Consider the following 19319-nt stretch of genomic DNA (forward strand, 5'->3'; position numbering starts at 1 on the left):
CAGAAGGCCTCAGGATATCCTGCAAAACATCGTGATAAACTTTTGAATTCATTCTTCTATTAATATTTGCAAGTTGTCCAAGCCCTGAGGCAGCAAAACAGCCCCAAATCATGATACTCACTCCACCATGCTTCTCGGTGGGGATGAGGTGTTGATATTGGTGAGCTGTTCCATTTTCCTCCACCTATGACGCTGTGTGTTACTCCCAAACAATTCAACTTTGGTTTCATCAGTCCACAAAATATTTTGCCAAAACTTCTGCAGAGTGGCTAAGTGCCTTTTTGCAAACAATAAACGAGCAAAAATTGTTATTTTTTTTAGACAGCAGTGGCTTCCTCTGTGGAGTCCTGCCATGAACATCATTACTGGCCATAGTTTTACATATAGTTGATGTGTGCACAGAGATATTGGACTGTGCCAGTGATTTCTGAAAGTCTAGCAGACATTCTAGGGTTCTTTTTACCTCTCTGAGTATTCTGCTCTGAACTCTTGGCGTCATCTTTGGTGGATGGCCACTCCTTGGGAGAGAAGCAACAGTGCCTCTATTTGTGGAAAACATCCCTCAATCTCAATTGATGAATATCCAGACTTTCAGAGATGGTTTTGTATCTTTTCCCAGCTTTATACAAATCAACAATCCTTGATCGCAGGTCTTCAGACAGCTCTTTTGACCGATTGCCTGGCACAGCCAGACTATTCTCCCTTTGTTTCAAACACTGTGGGAAATAGTCTGGGACCCAGCCCATTAACGGATTCTCGAGCAACATACAAAATCAATCGTCCAATCAAATTAGTTTATTTGCGTGACGTGTTCTTAACGAGTAACGTCACTCTTGCGCGCCAAAAGTCATCTCTACAACAACACAGATGGCGAACAGGAGAGCCGATAATATGTTCCAATCCGCGGTAAACCCAGTTTTAAATTAAAAAAAACAAATAGAAAAAAGTCATTGACAACAGTCAACATGGCTCGCGCTAGCCATGTTGAATAAACTTCTCCATTCTCCGCTCACGCTAATTACTTGTCGCTTTAACAACGTCACGTCTGCCCGTCGCTGACTGGTCCACTCCGCTGTCTGTTTGCTGTGGCTTTCTCCGCCCTCGGAATTTGATCCGCCGGACGGTCGCCAGACTCAATCGCTGGAACAGCGGTGAGTCTGGAAAACCAGGCAATTTGACCGAGCCATGATGCACATCAGACAATGCTTCTCATCGAGGCAATTCAGACCAGGTGTGTGTTTTATAGTGGGCAGGGCAGCTCTAAACCACTCATCAGTGATTGGGCACACACCTGACTTAAATTGTTTGGTAAAAATTGGTTTCAGTTGCTCTTAAAGTCTCCTTAGGCAGAGGGTTCACTTACTTATTTTCCCCCTTCTGTCATTGTTTGCATGCTAGCCATTAAAATATGAAAACCTATCAATGTTTGGGTGGTTTTAGTTAAAGCAGACTTTTTTTTTTTTCGTCTGTGTGATTTTGACAAAGATCAGATCACATTTGATGGTGATTTTATGCAGAAATGTGAGAAATTCCAAAAGGTTCAGATACTTTTTCATACCACTGTAGATGTACAGCCTAATTATTTTCTTGCAGAGGATAAAGAATACACTATATGTCTGAAAGCAGTGTGTTGCTAAATATTTGCATTCAAATATGCAACATCAGTGTTAATTTTGTTATCCCTTCTATTGTGTTTTGAAATGTTTGGACTTTCCTAATGTTATTAATATCCAGTATGTAACTCTTTGTTCCACTATCTGCAAAACTGATGCATGGTGTGAAGTGAGCTTTCAAGTCGAACCAAAAATTTGTCTTGGATTGCATTTTGAATTGCCTTGCGTGACATCCAAACTCCTTAAGGCTCCAAATCTCAGCATCCCCTCAAAGATAACATGGTGACATCATGCCCAAAAAGTTTTTCTTTCTGTGTTTTACAAAGCTGTTTTCAGTGACCTCAATTGCAGCTCTTGTGAAGACAGAAAATCCCCCCCCAAAACTGTTTTGAAACATCAGTGTTTACACGCTCACTTTATTGCCTCACTGTGACTCCAAGGGAGAAGAACACTCACACGCCTGGAGACAAACTCCAGCCCCGTGACTTCCTCTTTGACGCTGCAAGTCAAAGCAGTCCGGGATGCCTCTTTTGATGTGTGAGAGGTCACCGGCAGGGCAGAGCATAGCCCATATGCTTGCTTGTGAAGGAGATAGTACCTTTTCTAGTAGGCACCGTCTGTTTACATTATTCTAACACAATATAATCAATGAGGGATTAGTATTGTTTCCCATATTTACTGTTTGACTGTTTGTAATACTCTAACACACCCAATATAAAATAAATATCACTTACATCATAGTTTAAGGAAAACAAGCAGAATATAGGGCATAAGAGATACATGACACCTTCTTATCACGGAAGCCCAACGTGTGCGTCATTAAACTGACTGAGCAAGATTGCACTGACAAGCCCACATCTTCACCACCAACTCTCGCAATCAGTTCTCCCGGACGGTTCAGAACAAATTGCGGGACGCCCTGTCCCAACACAAGGAACACCGGAGAACACCTGATGTCTAACTGGTAACACGACTGCTAAGACTCCAAGAACCCCTTTGACGCTGAGGTGGCAAAATCCAAAACCCTCATTGCCCTGACAATAGTATCTCCCGAATCCCCCTGTCCAATCCACAAACAGACAATAATCCTAAACAACGCCCAAGCACACCCTTCTTCTGCCCACAGCCCGCCCCACGAGAGCCTTCAAAAGACTGAATGTTTAACTAATCATTGTCATTGGATCCTCACCTGTGTGCTGTTTGCCTGGCACAGCCAGACTGTTCTCCCTATATTTTTCAAACTGTGAGAATAGTCTGGGGCCCAGCTTCTTAATGGCCCCACCGAGCCGAAAGAAATCATCCGTGCAATCAGATTTGATTATTTGCGTGACGTATTCTTAACGAGTGAAGGAATTTTGGCCCCTCGGCCAAGCCGCGGAAACAGCGACAGCCGAACGAAATGGGTGTTCCGCTGGCACCGCTCCCGCAAGTCGGCCGGAAGGGCCAAAATTCCGCGCGTTCACTCCAGTGTTAACCCTTTGTACTGACTCCATGTTCCAAAAGTTTGAAGAAGGCTCACCGAAAACAGGTTAACAATTTATTCGTCAACAATGTTAAAAAACAAGGCAGAAACAGACGACTGAGAGACAATGCTGGATCCAGGGTCTGCAAAACAAGGCTACATAGAAATGTTCCCGAGCAGCAACCGTGTTACGGTCAGTTCTTTTTGAAAGCTGTGGTGGAGTGGGCTGGGCCGAAGGCGTGGCTGGGTGTTGTCTTGGGATCCTCCCCCTGTGGCAGGTCAGGTTCGTGCGTCATCTTTCGTGGCTGGGACATGGTTGCCACAGCGACCGACGCAGGTCTTGACGTCCAAGGCGCCCGCGCTATCATCTTGTTATCCTGGTTGGTCGATGGTGTTCTCCGATGCTACTTCTTTTGGGACAGAGGGCCCTGCTCTTTGTCCTGAAGTGCCGCGGGAACTGATTGCAAGAGTTGGTGCGTCAATCTTGCTCATGACGCGTTGGGCTTCTGTGATAAGATGGTGTTGTGTATCTTTTATGTCCTCTATTCTGCTTCTTTTCATTAAACTATTGTAAAAGTGCTATTTGTTTTATATAAGGTGTATTAGAGTAATACAGTCCTACAATAAATCTGAGAAACTACACTATTCCCTGATTGATATGAAGTGTGGGAGTAATGCAAACAGTTATATTGTGTTCGAGAAAAGTAACTATTCCCTTCACGAGCAACGTCACTCTTGCGCGACGGCATTCTCCACAGCAACACAGTTGGCAAACGGGAGAGCTGAGAATATGTTCTAATCCGCGTTAAAGTCACAAAAACACATCGACACAAGTCATTGACTACAGTTTGTCTCGTCACGTCACGTCCGCCCACTGCTGATTGGTTCACTCTGCTGTCTGTTTGGTGTGGCTTACTCCACCCTGGGAATTTGATCCGCGGGACGGTCGCCAGACTCAATCGCTGGGACAGCGGTGAGTCTGGAGTTCCACGCTACTGTGCTGTATGATTGCTGTCGACTCGTCATAAATACAGTGGGGCAAATAAGTATTTAGTCAACCACTAAATGTGCAAGTTCTCCCACTTGAAAATATTACAGTGGCCCGTAATTGTCAACATGGGTAGACCTCAACCATGAGAGAATTTGGGAAACAAAAAAAAAACAGCAAATCACATTGCTTGATTTTTAAAGAATTTATTTGCACATCATGGTGGAAAATAAGTATTTGGTCAATACCAAAAGTTCATCTCAATACTTTGTTATGTACCCTTTGTTGGCAATAACGGAGGCCAAACGTTTTCTGTAACTCTTCACAAGCTTTTCACACACTGTTGCTGGTATTTTGGCCCATTCCTCCATGCAGATCTCCTCTAGATCAGTGATGTTTTGGGGCTGTCGTTGGGCAACAATTCCCTCCACAGATTTTCTATGGGGTTGAGATCTGGAGACTGGCTAGGCCACTCCTTCTTACGAAGCCACTCCTTTGTTGCCCTGGCTGTGTGTTTGGGATCCTTGTCATGCTGAAAGACCCAGCCACATCTCATCTTCAATGCCCTTGCTGATGGAAGATTTTCACTCAAAATCTCTCGATACATGGCCCCATTCATTCTTTCCTTTACACAGATCAGTCGTCCTGGTCCCTTTGCAGAAAAATAGCCCCAAAGCATGATGTTTCCACCCCCATGCTTCACAGTGGGTATGGTGTTCTTCGGATGCAATTCAATATTCTTTCTCCTCCAAACACGAGAACCTGTGTTTCTACCAAAAAGTTCTATTTTGGTTTCATCTGACCATAACACATTCTCCCAGTCCTTTTCTGGATCATCCAAATGCTCTCTAGCAAACCTTAGACGGGCCTGGACGTGTATTTTCTTCAGCAGGGCGAAACGTCTTGCAATGCAGGATTTGAGTCCAAATATCAAATACTAAATACTTATTTTAGGTATTCTAATTTGGAAATAAATTGTTTAAAAATCAAACAATGTGATTTTCTGTTTTTTTCCCCCACATTGGTTGAGGTTTATCATGTTGACAATTACAGGCCCTTCTAATCTTTTCAGTAGGAGAACTTGCAGAATTGGTGGTTGACTTAATAATTATTTGCCCTACTTTAAATTGTCAACTTGTGCTTCGAACCCTTTTTCCAGCTTTCAAAATGGAGTCAGTACAAGGAGTTAAGACTAAGATGAACACGCGAAGTTTGGCGTTTTGGCTTTTTTGTCGGTGTCTCGCCGGCCTGGGTCGCTGGTCGGAATCCTTCACTTGAACCTCAAAACACAATTTAGTTGGCTTAGAAAAGAGAAGTTGTCAACACATGACCGCCGGCTGGTCGACGTGTGTTTTGAGTCCGAGCATGTCGACCCGCACAGCTGGCCACAGCCCATTAAAGCGGTCAGCGCATTCCTCCAAGGTGACCCAGTGTCCAAACCCAACAAACCAAAAGGGGATGCTTGTAAAATGTGATTTATCCCCACTTGTTTTTATTCCTGTTTGGTTTGGTAGTGTCGTAAGCCCCCCCTCCACTTCTCCGAAGGCAGCCTCCACCCCTCTTCTCAAACGTTTTATGTGTATTAGCCAAGCCCCCAAAAATCCAAGTGTCATTCATTCATTCACACACAACTACCTCCTCCTTTCAGACACACATTCATGTCTTTTCCCCTCACTTGGATTTGATATTCTTGTCTTTTAACAGATTTTTCCTCTTATCTGGAACTCACCTGGATCATTCTGATGAATGTGAACACACAGGTAAGCAGAAGGCCTTTCAAAATCTATTAACTTTCTTCCACTGCCTTTGCTTGTAATGGACGTCCAATCCATTTTGGGTCAATGGCAGCTAATGTACCGATTTAACAAGTTGCGTGTTAATCTCCTAATCGCGTATTCAAGATTCTCTTCTTGTGATTATGTATGGCTGGGATGCACTTACACGTCTGCGTTGCTCGGCTGCACCTGCAAACTTTTCCGCTTTGGGCTTTCAAAATCAAGAATTACGTCGCTTAGGTCTCGCGTGGCTTTTTTCGCCTCTAACCGTCTCGCGGGGATAATCCATTCCGGGAGGTGGCGAGGTGGAAAATGCCATTATGTAGAAAGAGCTGACGTACGGCTACACTTGCAGGGCCGCCGACGTGTGCGAGGCGAGAGAGAAAGAAGCAGATAACGCCGAGTGAGGCAGTGAACTTCATTTTGTAATATTGTTTAATCTTCTCGGGGCAGTGATAAACGCAAGTGTTGTGCCAGTGTGTTGTTAATATGAGACATTGCCGTGTTTTGATGGCGACTCTATTGCACGGCGCTAACAACGCCACAAAAGAAAAATAATTGCAGCATATTGCTTCATATTTCTGCACGCCGGCTGTCATTCATAAAAACCTCCACACCTGACTGGCTCTTTTCTGCACTAATAAGATACATGCAGAGACATATCTGCATTGGTATGCGAGGAGGAGGTGAAGTTACCCTGCCAGCCGCTCGCTTGTAAATGTCATCTCGCCTTCAGCCAAGTGGTCGAAGCACAGCCAGGAATTTCCCAAAATGGCTCCCTATTGAGCCCGATCGCTTTTTACGGCACTTTTACGCTTATGTTAATCGGTCAAGCCGGACCTACAAAGATGGAGACGAAAATGTTGGGACATACACGATAATTGCCCGCTTTTGTATTTTGGTTTGTCACTTTAGAGCAGACATGTCCAAAGTCTGGCCCGGGGACCAAATGCGGCCCGCGGTCAAATTTCATCTGGCCCCCATCCTCTATCATAAAATCAATTACGTCTGGCCCGCACACCGTATTGGCCCGAATATAAGACGGTGTTTTTTGCATTGAAATAAGACTGAAAAAGTGGGGGTCATCTTATATTCGCGGTCTAGGGATTATACCCATTTACGACACTAGAGGGCGCCAGATATCATTGAAGCGATGTTCTGTCATGACCAGTGTTCTTAATAACGGCGTTACAATATAAAGGCGTTACTAACGGCGTTATTTTTTTCAGTAGTGGGTAATCTAATTAATTACTTTGCTCATCTTGGCAACGCCGTTACCGTTAGTGAGGACGGAAAGGCATGCGTTACTATGCGTTACTAATATTGGTCGAAAAGTCTGAGGGAGACGGACTCACCGAGACGACAGAACAGAGCAGGAGTAGGGAGGAGGCAAAGTTGTGACGCCGAGCAAACGCGATGCTAGGTAGCTCCAATAATAGATGTTGTAGCCGATAGCTAGTACAAACTACGCCCGCATGTTATGGTAGATATGGTAGACATGGTAGATATCACATGTACTGTACATAGATATAACTAGATGCAAACAGACATGGCACTAAATGGGTTAGTAGACAGCTGCCATCTTAAAGCAGTAGACTTTTTAGGACGGCTCTGTTGTAGAGAACCTTCCTAGCGAACCTAAGTAACTTTTTATCTAAAATACTTCTAAATCGGCAAAATCTTGACTTGAATCTATCTTTAAATGATGAAACTGTTTTAAAATTTTCATATGTCGAAAGTAGAGAGAAGGGAACTAATGCAATAATGGGAGCAATTTTAACAACTTTTAACAGTTGATTCAGGGTAAAGGGTAAATTAGGGTAAAGAATTGGGCTCGGGCCAATTGTACCAAAAACCTTCACAAAAAACTTCACATAGTGTGGCCAATGTTTTTTGTTTTTTTTTTTTTTGAGGAAAAAAAAAAAAAAAAAGTAATTATCACCAATTACTTTGCCGAGTAACTAATTACTCTTACATTCAGATAATTGAGTTACTAACGCAATTACTTTTTGGGAGAAGTAATTTGTAACTATAATTAATTACTTTTTTTCAATAAGATTAACAACACTGGTCATGACAGATCTCAGCTACTATCAAGTTTAACCAGTTTGCATTATTTTATTACAATGTTTTTCCTTATTCAGATTTGTTTCAAGACTACAGTGAGACTTCACTTTGATGTTTAATGCAGTTATTGCAATTTTGTTGTTTTATCACAATAGATTGGTTTATTTCCATTTCAAAAACCAGAAGAAATGTGATTGCACTTTAGTTTACACAGTTAAATGTTAAGATATTAAGATTTGAATGAGGCAAAATAACATGTTTTTTCTCTCAAATATATTGTTATAATCATTTGTTTCAGATGTACTGTAATTATTGTCTAAAAAAATTAATTTGGTGTTCAAAAAGTCTTTTTTTCAAACTTGAGTCTTAAAAAAGAGGGGGTCGTCTTATAATCAGGGCAGTCTTATATTTGGGCTAATACGGTAAATTGGTCAGCAGTGCTGCTACCAGCATATGAAGTAGTTTACACACTAAATGCTGCTCCTCATTTACCCACTAAAAGGTTGCATCACTGTAAGCAACATTACCCCGTGTGACTTTTTACTTCCAATTTTCTAAAATGGCGACAATCAACAAAAAAAAAAAAAAAAGTTGACTGCGACGGCCGACGCTTCAAGGATAGGTGGAAATTGGACTATTTCTTCACTAAAATATGCAACAACTCGGTCTGCCTCATTTGCAAAGAGACAGTAGCTGTTTTTAAAAAGTTCAATGTGAGGCAATAGTACCAAACAAGACACGCTGACAAGACAAGATTATAGGGAAGATACGCAGCGAGAAATTGAAGCAACTTGAAGCTAGTTTAATTTCACAGCAGCAATATTTCGCAAGAGTCAAAAGAGAACGCCACAAAGGCTAGTTGCGAGATTGTTGAAATTATTAATTTAAAAATAATAATAATAAAGAAAATGTAACACACAGAATGGCTTGCTAAAATTTGCTTAAATATATTGTTCTACATAAAAGACGTCATCCATGGTCGGCCCGCCACATTTTTACCACACCAAATCTGGCCCCCTTTGAAAAAAGTTTGGACACCCCTGCTTTAGGGAGACGGATTTTGAGGTTTTCTATTCTCATATTTTGGCCAATGGAGGAATTAGAATACAGTGGTACCTCGACATACGATCCTTTCGACATCTGACCTAAAATTTGACCCGAAAACGACATTTATTCATAGATAAGCCACTGCTGTTCTCAATGTATTATGGGATATTTACACCAAAAGATATGAACCGGTAACATTAAGTTTGACAGCGGCATCATACGAATGACATAAGACCAAATGAACCACCATGAATTGCTGATTGCTTCAAGAAGCTTCATTTCGCCATTACTGTTGCATCCAACATGCCTCCTAGCATGCATTGCGACACTACAGATGCACACTGATGGACAAAAGTATTGGCACCCCTGCAATTCTGTCAAATAATTATCAGTTTCTCCCAGAAAATGATTGCAATTACAAATGCTTTGTTAGTAATATCTTTATTTAGTTTGCTTGCAATGAAAAAGCACAAAAAGAGGAAAAAAAGTTAAATCATTATCATTTCATTAGGGCTGTCAAAATTATCGCGTTAACGGGCAGTAATTAATTTTTCTAATTAATCCCGTTAAAATATTTGACGCAATTAACGCACATGCCCCCCTCAAACAGATTAAAATGACAGCACAGTGCAATGCCAACTTACTTGTGTTTTTTGGAGTTTTGCTGCCCTCTGCTGGCGCTTGGGTGCGACTGGTTTTATGGGCTTGAGCACCCATGAGCATTGTGTAATTATTACATCAACAATGGCGGGCTACTAGTTTATTTTTTTGATTGAAAATTTTACAAATTTTATTAAAACGAAAACATAAAGAGGGGTTTTAGTATAAAATTTCTATAACTTGTACTAACATTTATCTTTTAAGAACTACAAGTCTTTCTATCCATGTTTTAACAATGATAATAATGTTAATGCCATCATGTTGATTTATTGTTATAATCAACAAATACGGTACTTATATACCGTATGTTGAATGTATATATCCCTCTTGTGTCTTATCTTTCCATTCCAACAATAATTTACAGAAAAATATGGCATATTTTATAGATGCTTTGAATTGCGATTAATTACGATTGATTAATTAATTTTTAAGCTGTAATTAACTCGATTGAAAATTTTAATCATTTGATTTTACACAAAACTCGGACACCCTCAGCCTAATACTTGGTAGCACAACCTTAAGACAAAATAACTGCAAACAACCGCTTCCGGTATCGATCAGTTTCTTACAATGCTCTGCTGGAAGTTTAAACCATTCTTCTTTGGTCAACTGCTCCAGGTCTCTGAGATTTGAAGGGTGCCACATCTCTCCACAGGTGTTCTATGGGATTCTGATCTGGACTCATTGCTGGACACTTTAGAAGTCTCCAGTGTTTTCTCTCAAACCATTTTCTAGTGCTTTTTGAGGCGTGTTTTGGGTCATTGTCCTGTAGGAAGACCCTGGACCTTTGAGGGAGACCCAGCTTTTTGTCACACTGGGGCCTCGATTATGCTGCAAAATTTGTTGGTAGTCTTCAGACTTCATAATGCCATGCACACAGTCAAGCAGTCCAGTGCCAGAGGCAACAAAGCAACCCAAAAATATCAGGGAACCATGTTTGACTGTGGCCTCAGGCAACAAGCAACATGGGGCCCTTCTGAGTCACGTGACACACATACAGTGGGGCAAATAAGTATTTAGTCAACCACTAAATGTGCAAGTTCTCCCACTTGAAAATATTAGAGAGGCCTGTAATTGTCAACATGGGTAAACCTCAACCACGGGAGACAATGTGGGAAAAAAAAAAAACAGAAAATCACATTGTTTGATTTTTAAAGAATTGATTTGCAAATCATGGTGCAAAATAAGTATTTGGTCAACACCAAAAGTTCATCTCAATACTTTGTTATGTACCCTTTGTTGGCAATAACGGAGGCCAAACGTTTTCTGTAACTCTTCACAAGCTTTTCACACACTGTTGCTGGTATTTTGTCCCATTCCTCCATGCAGATCTCCTCTCGAGCAGTGATGTTTTGGCGCTGTCGTTGGCCAACACAGACTTTCAACTCCCTGCACAGATTTTCAATGGGGTTGAGATCTGGAGACTGGCTAGGCCACTCCAGGACCTTGAAATGCTTCTTACGAAGCCACTCCTTTGTTGCCCTGGCTGTGTGTTTGGGATCATTGTCATGCTGAAAGACCCAGCCACGTCTCATCTTCAATGCCCATGCTGATGGAAGGAGATTTTCACTCAAAATCTCTCCATACATGGCCCCATTCATTCTTTCCTTTACACAGATCAGTCGTCCTGGTCCCTTTGCAGGAAAACAGCCCCAAAGTATGATGTTTCCACCCCCATGCTTGACAGTGAGTATGGTGCAATTCAGTAGGGAACCTGTGTTTCTCCCAAAAAGTTCTATTTTGGTTTCATCTGACCATAACACATTCTCCTAGTCCTCTTCTGGATCATCCAAATGCTCTCTAGCGAACCGCAGACAGGCCTGGACGTGTACTTTCTTCAGCAGGGGGACACGTCTGGCAGTGCAGGATTTGAGTCCCTGGCGGCGCATTGTGTTACTGATAGTAGCCTTTGTTACTGTGGTCCCAGCTTTCTTTAGGTCATTCACTAGGTCCCTCCGTTTGGTTCTGGGATTTTTGCTCACCGTTCTTGTTATCATTTTGACGCCACGGGGTGAGGAGGGAGTTGAAAGTCCGTGTTGCCCAACGACAACCCCAAAACATCACTGCTCTAGAGGAGATCTGCATGGAGGAATGGGCCAAAATACCAACAACAGCGTGTGAAAAGCTTGTGAAGAGTTACAGAAAACGTTTGGCCTCCGTTATTGCCAACAAAGGGTACATAACAAAGTTTTGAGATGAACTTTTGGTATAGACCAAATACTTATTTTCCACTATGATTTGCAAATAAATTCTTTAAAAATCAAACAATGTGATTTTCTGGGGGGGGTTCACATTCTGTCTCTCATGGTTAAGGTTTACCCATGTTGACAATTACATTCCTCTCTAATATTTTCAAGTGGGAGAACAACCACAATTAGTGGTTGACTAAATATACTTATTTGCCCCACTGTATAGTCACAGAACACAACATTCTGAAGCTATGAGAGCCAAACCAACTTGTTTCCTATTTGTCATGCTTGTCATCTTGGGAAATAATGAAGCTGTCAGTCTGCCCGAGCTCAACGGACACCACGGCACTCATCGTCTCATTTTCATTCACAAAAGAAAAGCCTCTTTATTTAAATATGCATGATATCCTGAGGAGCCATCATTATAATCAAACATCCTCATCAGCAAAAGGGAAACACCCAATCTGATGATAGTTTAGTGTGTATATAAAAACTAGTGCGATACCCTTTTGGATTGTTAATGTGACAAATTCCAAATGGGTGTTTGTTTGGACGCTGCATTAAATGCTTTTTGTTTAAAAAGCTGCTTTCGCTTTTACCATCCGCTTCTCGCTTTTATGATAAATGTTACGTGATAGTGATTTGCATGCATCTCAGCAACACCGACGTCCACAAGTTAAATCTAACATTTAAAAAAATGGCTGCTCACGTTTTATCTCTCTTTGACTTTCCCTGTCTCAGATAAGAGGGAAGAAGCGCGGGAATTGATGATCCCTGAGCGCCGTCCTGGAAGGGGATTTGTGACGCGCGAAGGAGGAGCGGGTGATCGTGAAGGGACGAGGAGGAGAGAGAATGGGCTGCTCCTTTATTATCATCCTGTTGCTTTGCATCACATGTCGAAGGGTCTTGGCGCAAGCTGAAGGTAATGACATCACTTCCTGAGTCAATGCCCATTAATGTCAATCGGTTACAGTGGTATGAAAAAGTATCTGAACCTTTTGGAATTCCTCACATTTCAAATGTGATCTGATCTTTGTCAAAATCACACAGATGAAAAAAGTGTCTGCTTTAACGAAAAGCACCCAAACACTTATTGGTTTTCATATTTTAATGAGGATAGTATGCAAACAATGACAGAAGGGCGAAAAAAAAAGTAAGTAAACCATCACATTTAATATTTTGTGGCCCCTCCTTTGGCAGCAATAACTTCAACCAGACACTTCCTGTAGCTGCAGATCAGTCTGGCATATCGATCAGGACTAATCTTGGCCAAACGTGCAGTAGTTCACTCAAATTCCTGTGATGTCTGCCTTGAATCGGTGTCTTTTGGTCATGCCACAGCATCTCAATGAGGTTCAAGTCTGGACTTTGACGTGTATTTTGTTCTTCTGAAACCATTCTGAAGTTGATTTACTTCTGTGTTTTGGATTATTGTCTTGTTGCAGCATCCATCCTCTTTTGAGCTTCAACTGTCTGACAGACAGCCTCAGGTTTTGATGCAAAACATCTTGATAAACTTTTGAATTCATTCTTCCACTAATGATTGGAATTTGTCCAGGCCCTGAGGTAGCAAAACAGCTCCAAATCATGATGCTCACGCCACCATGCTTCTCGGTGAGGATGAGGTGTTGATGTTGGTGAGCTGTTCCATTTTTTGTCCTCACATGACGTTGTGTGTTACTCCCAAAGAATTCAGCTTTGGTTTCATCAGTCCACAAAATATTTTGGCAAAACTTCTGTGAAGTGTCCAAGTTCCTTTTTGCGAACATTAAACGAGCAGCTATGTTTTTTCTAGACAGCAGTGGAGTCTTCCCATGAACACCATTCTTGGCCATAGTTTGACATATAGTTGATGTGTGCACAGAGATACTGGACTGTGCCAGAAATTTCTGTAAGTCTTTAGCAGACACTCTAGGGTTCTTTTTTACCTCTCTGAGTATCCTGCGCTGAACTCTTGGCGTCATCTTTGGTGGACGGCCACTCCTTGGGAGAGAAGCAACAGTGCCAAACACACTCCATTTGTAGACAACTTCTCTGACTGTCAATTGATGGACATCCAGACTTTTAGAAATGGTTTTGTAACCTTTCCCAGCTTTATACAAATCCATAAGCTTTGATCGCAGGTCTTTAGACTGCTCTTTTGACCGAGCCATGATGGACATCAGACAATGCTTCTCATCAAGACAATTCTTACCAGGTGTGTGTTTTATAGTGAGCAGGGCAGCTTTAAACCACTCATCAGTGATAGGGCACACACATGACTTAAAGTTTTTGGTAAAAATTGGTTTCAATTGCTTCAGGTCTCCTTCGGCAGAGGGTTCAATTATTTTTACCCCTTCTGTCATTGTTTGCACGCTATCCTCATTAAAAAATATGAACGACTATAAATGTTTGGGTGGTTTTAGTTAAAGCAGATTCAGTTTTTTCATCTGTGTGATTTTGACAAAGATCAGATCAACACCGTAGTTACATGTCAAAGTTAGACAGGTTTTGGCATCTTGCATTTATAAAGAGATTATGTATGACCAAGGGCGTAGGTTTGCATAGGGATGGTAGGGACCTAACACGACCAACTTTTCAGGATGCTGAAATTGTCCCCACCAACTTTTCAGCAACCTTATTTGCATGATATAATGACTTCAGTTATATCGGTCATTTAGATTGTCTTCCCATATGTTATAAGGATATAATTGACCCAACCATTATTAAGTGTATTATTACAGTACTTTCATTATGTTCAGACGTAGACTTCATAACTCGAGGTTATGAGGACTATGGTTCAGACTTACATTTACCCCTTTTCGCTTGCCTAATGTGCCAGTCCCTTTTTTCCCCTCAAACACACGTTTGATTGGCTGATGACACACACACACACACACATTCACAGCCCGACAGAAATACAACATGACAAGAGATATCAGAAGTTTTTTTCCGCCAGCAGCAGCCACTGAAAGTAATGTAAAAAGACGTCAATGTTGCGGAGACGGGGAACACACCACTAATTTATTTACTGAAAGTCCGATCTGCATCAGAGTTAGCATAACATTAATCTGTGTGAATTTCTCGAACTTGAGGAGGAAGCTGCTTTGATATATTCTCCTGTATGTTTTCTCTTGTTCATGTTAATTAAACTGTAAGAAATGTAGTGAACTAAGGCTTACCCCCTTATAGTTAATTGATGATTAACAAGTTTGTATTTCTTGTGTATGTTCTAGGGCTGTCAAAATTATCGCGTTAACGGGCGGTGATTATTTTCTTAAATTAATCACGTTAAAATATTTGACGCAATTAACGCACATGTCCCGCTCAGACAGATTTAAATGTCAGTCGAGTGAAATGCCCGCTTGTTAATTGTGTTTTATGGAGTTTTGCCGCCCTCTGCTGGCGCTTGGGTGCGACTGATTTTATAGGCTTCAGCACCCATGAGCATTGTGTAAGTAATTATTGACATCAACAATGGCGGGCTACTAGTTTATTTTTTGATTGAAAATTTTACAAATTTTATTACAACGAAAACATTAAGAGGGGTTTTAATATAAAATTTCTATAACTTGTACTAACCTTTATCTTTTAAGAACTACAAGTCTTTCTATCCATTGATCGCTTTAACAGAATGTTAATAATGTTAATGCCATCTTGTTGATTTATTGTTTTAATAAACAAAAACAGTCCTTATGTACTGTATGTTGAATGTATATATCCATCTTGTCTTATCTTTCCATTCCAACAATTTATTTTACAGAATATATATATAATTTACAGAAAAATATGGCATATTTTATAGATGGTTTGAATTGCGATTAATTGCGATTAATTACGATTAATTAATTTTTAAGCTGTAATTAACTCACAGCCCTAGTATGTTCATGTAATTTGTGTTCAAATATTGCAATTTAAATTTGCTAATAAAATCCAAACATTGATTCTGGAAGTTTTCAAAATGTTTCTTCAGTAGTTTTTGAAAACAAAGGTTTGAATCGAACGGTGTATCACCTGAACCAATACACATGAAGTCTAAGTCAATACAGATTTATTTTGCATTGATCATTTAGCCTATTAATTAATTAGGTTCATATTGGTGAGAAATGTGGCCCTGACCCCCAGTCTTTTTGGCCTTATAAATGTCCCGTCCCCAGCAAAAAGTGTACATGCAGATTATGCTGTTATATCGTCCCTACCAATGTTGAGACCAAACCTACGCCCTTGTGTATGACATATACAGAGTATGCGCTGTGGTAGTAAGACAGACTCATAAGATAACCCTAATGCGTAAAACAGATAATGTGGTGAAGTTACAACTGATAGAACAATGTCTTATTTACTCGTTCTACTTTGCACATCTCGTTCATGGATGTCGACTTTAAAAAGCCATTAAAAAGCGCCTGTTAGCTCGGGGAGGCGGGCTGTGTTTACCTTAATATTCTAAGCGTTCCTCATTGCTGTGCTCAAGTTTTATTGCTGGTTTGCTGGGAATATTGATGCTCTTTTTGGGGGCTGACTTGAGTCTCATTAAGCATTCATGGGATTTTGTGGAGCTTGCTGCAGGATGAGCATGGGAAAACTGGATGAAGCAAGACTGCCATCTAGTGAGAGGAGAACAAGTTGATATTGTTGGGATGCTTTTAAGACACCTTCTGTTGGCACTAATATAAATGATTTTTATGGCAGTTTGCCGGACCGCAGTGCAAGCTGATATCGTCTTCTTGGTGGATGAGTCATGGAGCGTCGGAATGAGCGGCTTCTCCGAGGTTCAAGACTTCATCTCGGCGATGCTCTCCTCTTTCGACGGCAGCCTCGTGGGAGCCCAGGGCGTCCGCTTCGGGGTCACGGTCTTCGGGGACGTGCCCAGGTAAAAGTTGACGCACCGGCGACTGAATACGGGATCTCTCCTCACTTCCGTTTGCCATGCAGGATGCGCATCGCTCTGACGGACCACGACTCCCTGAAGGAGGTGCTGGACGCCATCCGGGTCCTACCGTATGAAGGCGGAGCCAGGAAGACGGGCGCCGCCCTCCATTTTCTGTCAGAGCAGGTTTTCAGCCCCGCCATCAGTCGAGACCATGCACCCAAGGTACCTGTAAAAACAGTTCCTTTCAAGATAAAGGAAGCCGGTGACTTCCAAAAGCACATAAAAGTCCGAGCAGCCTGCACCAGACTGCAACTAAACTTGTCAAGTGATAAAATGTGAAGTCTTTTCCTTCTCTATCAGCAGCGGGGAGACTTTGAGTAACTCTGCCGGTTAGCATTCCCATCAGCTCGCTATCTTGTGAGTGTGCGGGTGAATAATTTTGCACTTGACGTGGGAAGGCGGCAGGCAGAGGATTAGGCTGATATATTGAGTTTGTACCAGCGGGCCGCATGCGAGCGGCGGCTACAATCTCATATTGACGCGGTCCTGCTACTGCTGCTTCTTTCTTGAACTTGACGTGAACTTTCCTTGATATTTATTAATGAGCAAATTGCTAGTCTCAGTGGCATACCGCTTGTTCTTGTCACTTGATTTATTCAATTATAAATTCAATTATGAAATAAACCATGAACAAATCTGCGGGGGGCTTTAACGAGCGCGATGCCGTTTTCAAATTAGTTTTTTTTTTTTTAACTCAAACATTGAATTGTTAATTATTCAGCACACAACTGTACAAATGTTGAAACTGTGGAATGGATTGGTGTTGTAAAGTACACACAGTAGCTAAATCTGGAGACGACTTTTAATTTTTTTTTGTTCTAATTTAACTCGTTGGCTGCCATTGACACCGATAGGGAACGATAAGGATTTACTGGACTGAGGAGTAACGTCTTCATGTATTTCCAGAGAATATGCAGAAAAATGACGATTGAATTGTCGTCAATTCTACAGTACAGTGGTATGAAAAAGTGTCTGAACCCTTTGGAATTTCTCACATTTCTGCATAAAATCACCATCAAATATGATTTGGTCTTTGTCAAAATCACACAGATGAAAAAAAAACTGTCTGCTTTAACTAAAACCACCCAAACATTCATAGGTTTTCATTAGTGCTGTCAAAATTATCGTGTTAACGGGCGTTAATTATTTCTTTTTAATTAATCACGTTAAAATATTTGACGCAATTAACGCTGATGCCCCGCTCAGACAGATTTAAATGACAGTACAGTAAAACGCTCACTTGTTACTTGTGTTTTATGGAGTTTTGCCGCCCTCTGCTGGCGCTTGGGTACGACTGATTTTATAGGCTTCAGCACCCATGAGCATTGTGTAAGTAATTATTGACATCAACAATGGCGGGCTACTAGTTTATTTTTTGATTGAAAATTTTACAAATTTTATTAAAACGAAAACATTAAGAGAAGTTTTAATATAAAATTTCTATAACTTGTACTAACATTTTTTTTTAAGAACTACAAGTCTTTCTATCCATGGATCGCTTTAACAGTATGTTAATAATGTTAATGCCATCTTGTTGATTTATTGTTATAATAAACAAATACAGTCCTTATGTACCCTATGTTGAATGTATATATCCATCTTGTGTCTTATCTTCCCATTTCAACAATAATTTACAGAAAAATATGGCGTATTTTATAGATGGTTTGAATTGCGATTAATTACGATTAATTAATTTTTAAGCTGTAATTAACTCGATTAAAAATTTTAATCGTTTGACAGCCCTAGTTTTCATATTTTAATGAGGATAGCATGCAAACAATGACAGAAGGGGGAAAAGTAAGGAAGTGAACCCTCTGCCTAAGGAGGCTTAGGGGCCGTTTACATGGTGACTCTCCGAGAAGGCGAAAAATTTCATGTTTTCATTTATATGGTTCAGTCTGCATTCGAAGAATGTCGCAATTCCGCATGAAAACGATGTAGTATTCATGCCAGGCCCTAGGGGGCAGTGCAGATTTACAAGGCAACAGCGAAGGATGCACTTTGACCTCCTCAGCCCAGAAGACAATATGCCTGCCCACTCCAAGTTTTGTTCAAAAAGGCACAAAAATGGAAACATTCAACATATCTAAGTTAAAGAAATTATAAAAACAGTAAATTAAAGCCGACGTTCTGCCATTTTTGCTGCGCTGCCCACTGTGACGTGTACGAGTGCTGACGTTATCGGCGCGGTCCCGCACCACAGGAGCTTTTGATATGCATGCGGAGCAAGCCTCCCTCAAGCCCCCGCAATCGAATTCTTCCACTTTGGAGGCAGGATTCCAAGGTTTGCGTCTTTGCCTTCCGTTTTCGCCGACGCCATACGAACCGCAATGCAGTCATTGCGTCTTTGTGTCGCAAAGTCATCATGTAAACTGCCTCTAAAAGAGCAATTGAAACCAATTTGTACCAAACAATTTAAGTCAGGTGTGTGCCCAATCACTGATGAGTGGTTTAAAGCAGCTATGCCCACTGTAAAACACACACCTGTTAAGAATTGTTTGATGAGGAGCATTGTCTGATGTGTTTTAGGGCTCAATCAAAAGAGCTGTCTGAAGACCTGCGATCAAGGATTGTTGATTTGTATAAAGCTGGGAAAGGGTACAAAACCA

General features: G+C 41.2%; 1 protein-coding gene across 7 annotated transcripts in view; it reads left to right on the forward strand.

The window, feature by feature from the left end:
- The window catches only part of col7a1l (collagen type VII alpha 1-like), a 120164-nt gene that overhangs the window by 14117 nt on the left and 86728 nt on the right, over positions 1-19319 (forward strand). For 6 of the 7 annotated variants that reach the window (XM_057855882.1, XM_057855885.1, XM_057855879.1 and 3 more), the window contains exons 3-6: positions 5768-5823; positions 12543-12723; positions 16470-16650; positions 16713-16872. In XM_057855882.1, the coding sequence (XP_057711865.1) occupies positions 12654-12723; positions 16470-16650; positions 16713-16872 (411 nt within the window). In that variant the 5' untranslated portion in view covers positions 5768-5823; positions 12543-12653. Of the gene's footprint in view, positions 1-5689; positions 5824-12542; positions 12724-16469; positions 16651-16712; positions 16873-19319 lie in introns of those variants that run through there. The other variant, XM_057855880.1, reaches the window with a different exon arrangement.

The sequence above is a fragment of the Corythoichthys intestinalis genome, chromosome 13 (assembly GCF_030265065.1).
Source record: "Corythoichthys intestinalis isolate RoL2023-P3 chromosome 13, ASM3026506v1, whole genome shotgun sequence".
In the NCBI taxonomy this organism is placed as follows: Eukaryota; Metazoa; Chordata; class Actinopteri; order Syngnathiformes; family Syngnathidae; genus Corythoichthys; species Corythoichthys intestinalis.